This window comes from Chenopodium album, chromosome 6 (assembly GCF_948465745.1).
Source record: "Chenopodium album chromosome 6, dcCheAlbu1.1, whole genome shotgun sequence".
NCBI lineage: Eukaryota > Viridiplantae > Streptophyta > Magnoliopsida > Caryophyllales > Amaranthaceae > Chenopodium > Chenopodium album.
The window spans coordinates 66,942,156-66,948,375 of record NC_137839.1 but is presented as its reverse complement, the minus strand read 5'-3'; the positions used below and the strand labels follow the sequence as shown (position 1 = coordinate 66,948,375).

At 33.3% G+C, this 6,220-nt stretch overlaps 1 protein-coding gene across 1 annotated transcript; it reads left to right on the top strand.

The window, feature by feature from the left end:
* Positions 1-807: 807 nt before the first annotated feature.
* LOC145637087 (oil body-associated protein 2B-like) lies at positions 808-5,046 on the top strand. Its single transcript, XM_081688598.1, has 3 exons — positions 808-1,093; positions 3,753-3,835; positions 4,924-5,046. The coding sequence occupies exons 1-3, from the start codon at positions 808-810 to the stop codon at positions 5,044-5,046; spliced, it is 492 nt and encodes a 163-aa protein (XP_081544724.1).
* Positions 5,047-6,220: the final 1,174 nt, after the last annotated feature.

Genomic DNA, 6,220 nt, shown 5'->3' with positions numbered 1-6,220 from the left:
GACACTTGGAACATAATATTGGACAAAACTCGCGAAGGGAATACTTATATAGTTTATCTCAATGGAGTTCCTAACAGTAGCTTAACATGTCTTAGTATCATTAAGGATGATCCATTGTCGTGGCACAGAAGATTTGGACACGTAAGGTCATCTTTGCTAAATAAACTTAGGACTAAAGATTTGGACTATGTTTTTCATTTGCGTAATAAGCATAGTACTTGACTTGACTCGACTCGACAACTTACCTTACTAAGTTATTTCGTACAATTGTTCGTGCTAACATATGTTTCTAACTTACTTCCGTTAAATTAAACGGATTTCTCACCAAATGTCTCTGAGTTATTTTTTTTGTTCACCATATACCCATAAAAATTTTCAAATTCACCATTTACACCTAAGTTCCACTAAATTATCACCAAATGTCTTGAATGACTAATGATAATTACTTCCGTTAGTTATTTTCATGGGTATATAATGAATAAAAAAAAATAACTTAGGGGCATTTGGTGAAATATCCGTAATTTAAAATGTTTTTCATAAAATTAAATGGTCATCAAAGTAGCAAGCTAGCTAGAGATCCGAAAAACAGTTACATCTCCCAAGTTTCTAGTCGATTAATCAACAATCACGCCACGTACTATTATCCTCAAAACTAGCACTAATTTCCACTTGTCCATCTTATATACAAATTACATCTCTTTTCACGAACATTCTCCTCTTCGCTCAAACTACGTTACAAAAAACACATTACTATTAGCCCATATTATTGTAGGGAGTGAAAAATAGTCTTTGCTAGGGAGGTGAATAATGGCATCGAGTGACGAAAAGCCGGGACCAATGCCAGGGCGGGATGATGGGACGACGCCAGGGAAGGCGTTGACGGTGGGGCAACAAGTAATAGACAGAGGTGCGCAGCTGATGACGACGTCGATGGAGCCTATCAACAACATGAGCCAGTATTTCAACACTTTTGCGATGTATAGCCATGATATGTCTCGACAGATTGAGACTCATCATTTTGTTTCGAGACTTAACCAAGATTTTTGCCAGTGTGCTGTTTATGACTCTGATCTTCCTTCAGCTCGTCTCATTGGTTTCCTCTCTTACCCTTCATTATCATAAATTTTCTATTTCAAGGCATGCATGTTAATTGTCATTTCTTTTGTATTCTTAGGAATAGTGTGCAGTCATTTATACCGTACCCCTAAGTATATTTATTCATATATTTTAACTTATTAAAATTGTAAACAACTAAATTTGTGACTTTAGGCTAAATTGAAAGACCTCCCCGAACATGACAAATTAAAGTGCGTGTATTGCGTGTTGTATAGTAATCACCCTAGCTACTCCCTCCGTCCCAAAAAGAACGACCCATTTGGCCAAAACTTTGTTCCAAAAATAATGACCCATTTGCATTAAAACACCCACCAATTTGCTACAATATTTGTGCAAAATTAGCTTCCCCATATAAAAATTTGATTTTCCATATTATTTTATTACTTTCTCTCTCTATTTTTTTTACAAACCCCATGTAAATTTATCTTTCCAATATACTTTTACTTCTTTTTACTTAACTTCCTTAACACCCGCGTAATCAACCCAAATGAGTCGTTCTTTTTGGGATGGAGGGAGTAGTAAATAATTATGGGAAATAGGAGCTGATATTTGACAACATTTTCATTTGTTTTTTTGACTCGTGATGCACTGCACGTGTTGTTAATAGTTGAATAAAAAATAACTAATTTTTGACGTTATATTCATGATGAAAAATAACTGTTGGGACTAAACTGATATGAATTTTGATGGATATAACCTTCAATCGCAATTGAAAGGTTTGGAATCTTGAGTCTCGGTCAAGAAACGCTAAACAACACGAGCTTAAACCTAAACTAGGTCAAGAATACACAAGCACAAGCTTACGTAAAACTTTATAAATTTCAAATCAATCAATCATACTTTTCGTTAAACACCATCACGTATTTATAAGCTAAATAATTAGCCTAAAAATCGGTAAAACAAATTCTAATCTAACTAGGAAACTAACTCTAACTTGTAAAGATAATATTTTGCAAATATGATCTTTAAAGTTAAGCTTATCTTTACTAACCGAATTAAACTAACAAAAATATCCTAATAAATTCGGTCTCTAATAATAAACTAAAAACAACAATAAAAATAATTATAATAACAATATTGATGCCTTGGAACCGCATCATACTCCCCCTCTTGAAAAAAACTTGTCCCAAGTTTTAGCAAATCATGGAACCAAGATATCATCCAAATTAATCGAACATGAGCTAAAAGAATATGTCTCCATCCAACCACGTCATGCTTATATTTTACACCAATGAATGCACCACAAACTTCAATTGAATTCTCCAAAATTTTAATTGATGACACACCTTTGTCAATGCAATCAATATAATGGAAATAATACGTGAAAATATTTGTATCCCAATTATCACCATAAAAGGAAGTTGTAGAAATTTGACTTTTTGCTACCAACTTAGATAGTTCAAATGTAACCTCCTCATCAACAAAACTAGACAAATATACACTTTTGTGCTCCATAATTTCTTTTTCTTCTACTAGTTGTTCATGAGATTGCTCTAAAATTGGATTTGTAAGATTATCACTCGGTAAAGATACAATCTTTTCCTCGTATATAGCCTCAACAATTGGTTGCTCTAGTTTCTCTTTCTCATAAGACATATCTTGTACACCACATCTCACGTCACGAATTTGAAAACGAGCATCAATTCTATCCAAACATTCATTCATTTTCTTGATTTCCATCATAAATGCTTCAAACCAACTTTTATTTTCCATGTTTATGTGGATGAGAAAACACACAAAACCAGTCCAGAAATTGATTGAAAGTACGAGGACCAAAACCCAATGAAAACACCTCGAAAAATTCTGAAATTTTGGATACTGCTAGCCCTATCTGTCTTAAATACTCGAACGAAAATTCAGCAAAAAATTCCTAGCCAAGTGATTGCAGTTTATTTTTTCCTCAACACTGCCAGATTAATTCGAATTTTGACCAGTTGTAAAGAACGAACTCAGTTTAATAGCTAGGCTACTTGAAAATTTTTCAAATTTTGCAGGTGAAAACTAGACAAAAAATTAACCAATTTGAAAAAAAGAATCACCTCAAAATCTTTAGAAACGAAGGAGAACCAAGTCGATCAATATGACATTCGAAACTGAGTTTTTTGACACAAATTGTCAAACTCGTCCCTCGTCAAACAGCAGCCACACCAATTTGATATGAATTTTGATGGATATAACCTTCAATCGCAGTTGAAAGGTTTGGAATCTTGAGTCTCGGTCAAGAAACGCTAAGCAACACGAGCTTAAACCTAAACTAGGCCAAGAATACACAAGCACAAGCTTACGTAAAACTTTATAAATTTCAAATCAATCAATCATACTTTTCGTTAAACACCATCACGTATTTATAAGCTAAATAATTAGCCTAAAAATCGGTAAAACAAATTCTAATCTAACTAGGAAACTAACTCTAACTTGTAAAGATAATATTTTGCAAATACGATCTTTAAACTTAAGCTTATCTTATACTAACCGAATTAAACTAACAAAAATATCCTAATAAATTCGGTCATCTAATAATAAACTAAAAATAACAATAAAAATAATTATAATAATAATATTGATGCCTTGGAACCGCATCATAAACTAACTTAGCTATAACGTAACTTCTAAAATGAAAGTATTTTCATCAACAGGAATTGAGTACATAATCTCTGAGAAAATATTTGAAGGTCTCCCACCCGATGAACAAAAGTTGTGGCATTCCCATACATACGAGGTTTAATTTGTGACTTAATATTTGTTGATCATTACTTTTATCTCACGTATGTACATAATCATAAATGAAAGTAATATAGTTTCTTTCATGTATTAGAAGAAAATTTTACAAGGTAAATTTCTTGTAAAGGGAGAAAATTTCTCTATGAAACATGTATGTAACTTTTATTTTTATATTAGCATAACTTTTGAAAATTGTGGGTAACTTTATTTGGAGCCTTTTCCCTAAATAATGTTGGGAAATTATCTAATTCCCAAATTACAGCTAGTCTTTTTTTAATTCCCACCGTACCGTCCACGTTAGCTAAGAAAATCAAACCGGTTTTTTTTTTCTCGGTCCACCAACAAACTGCTACTTGAAGTAGCGGTGTTATAAGAATAAACCGCTACTTGAACTAGCGGTTTTAATTTCATAAATCGCTACTTCAAGTAGCGGTTTTACTCAGAACACCGCTACTTGAAGTAGCGGTTTCCCTCGCAAGTCGCAACTATCGAAGCTTTTTTTTTTTCTTGAATTGCTTCCTGAAGGATTAAAAGTGATTTTGTAAAAAAAAATTACTTTAATCGAAACCGCTACTTCAAGTAGCGGTGTCTAAGATAAAAACCGCTACTTACTTGAAGTAGCGGTTTTTACCTTAGACACCGCTACTTGAAGTAGCGGTTTATTAAAAAAACCGTAAAAAAAATTAATTTCGCTGAACCGGTGACGTGGACGGTACGGTGGGAATTAAATAAAAAGTGACCGTATATTGGGAATTGGAGTTTTTCCCAACATTATTTTGGAAAAGGGCTCCTTTATTTGTACAATATTTATCGTATACCTGCCTTATTTAAAACTTGTATCGACCTCTTCGTCCAATCAATTAAAAAAAAAACTTTTACTTTAACTTGCATTTTCTAACATAAAGAGTCACTGATTACTTAAATAAAAAATTATTAAGAAAGATAGGTACCATATTATTACTTAATGTTTTAACTAATTGCATACAGTCATATATATCAAAGTTAGCATGTTAAATTATATAGAAATTAAACTTATCTGTTTTGGGAGATTGTACAATTGATTATTTACTGGATGGTATGTTTAAGATTAAAGCAGGCCTTTGGAATAACCCTAGAGTGCCAGGAATAATTGAAAATTCAGAGCTCCAAACCTTTGCCAAGATGTACGGAAAGTTTTGGTGCACTTGGCAGGTTGACCGAGGTAAGTAACTAGACCAAAACCTTCATTTCAGCTTATTTCATTATCAAGTTCATCAAACAATATATGGAGTACAAATTATTTCATTTCATTTTAAAATAATTGTTATGAAGTACATTGATGGGTCAGTAGTGCAATTTAAAACTAGTATTCCCTTCATTAATTTTTTATCTTTCAATTTACTATGTATATAGTCGAACTTAGAGGTGTTAAAACTGAACCAACCCGAAGAAAACCAACCGTTTTGAACTGTAACCGGTTCGATTTGATCTGAGAAATTCAAGACCCGAACCCGATCTGTAAACGAAATGAACTCAACCCGAATTCGAACTTGACCCGATCTGAAATTAACCCGGCACCGATTTGATCCGACCTGAACTTAACTCGAATCCGATTTGGCCCAACCTGAACTCAAACCAAACTGATTTGATTCGATTTGAGCTCAACCCGATTTAAAAATGACCCGGAAAATAACCGATCTAATCCGATCTATTTTGACTCAAACTAATATTAACCCGACCCGATTATTTTAACTCGATTTAATTTTTACCCGATCCGAATTTAACCCGACCATAATTAATTATTGACCTTTTTATTCAAGGTCTTATACTTACTAATCATTAATAAGTTAACGTTTTTTACTACAAAGAAATAATCCAGAGTTACAAGTTTACTTCATGTATATACCAATTATATAAAATTACTTTCTAAGCTTTATATTCGTCTCATCCACAATGTCTTTGATATGAACACGTCTCAAATTGCGTCTCTCATTGAGTGCTCGGCATCGTGCCTGAGAAACATGAATGCTAAGTGAGTGATGGACCGCATGATCTGAGATTGCCTACATTGATTCAAAAGAATGAAAAAAAAAAAATCAAAGCAAAAAAAAAAAAAAAAAAAGTGTTGAAAATAAACTTGCAAAATTCAAAATTTTCAAATTCACAATTACACATCTTGGGGGCTTCTCTCGGGTCTTGAGCCTTTTACCTCTTTCTTCCTTAAACCATCAACTTAACCACATTACAACCCTTGAAAGACCTCTTTGAGGTGTACATACACTTGTGCAAAGTTCGGTTAGAGCTACGTTCGGCCTGATTCCTAACGGATACGTAGGCAACCTCACATTGAGGTGCGACCACATTCATATTCATATCTATGCATGATCGAGTCAAAGAATATCCA

What these genes read in the sequence shown, in the direction of transcription:
- LOC145637087 (XM_081688598.1), top strand. Translation starts at nt 808, where the DNA reads ATGGCATCGAGTGACGAAAAGCCGGGACCAATGCCAGGGCGGGATGAT. An exon ending in TCCTTCAGCTCGTCTCATTG is followed by an intron (nt 1,094 to 3,752) that starts GTTTCCTCTCTT and finishes TTTCATCAACAG; the next exon opens with GAATTGAGTACATAATCTCT. An exon ending in GGCATTCCCATACATACGAG is followed by an intron (nt 3,836 to 4,923) that starts GTTTAATTTGTG and finishes GGTATGTTTAAG; the next exon opens with ATTAAAGCAGGCCTTTGGAA.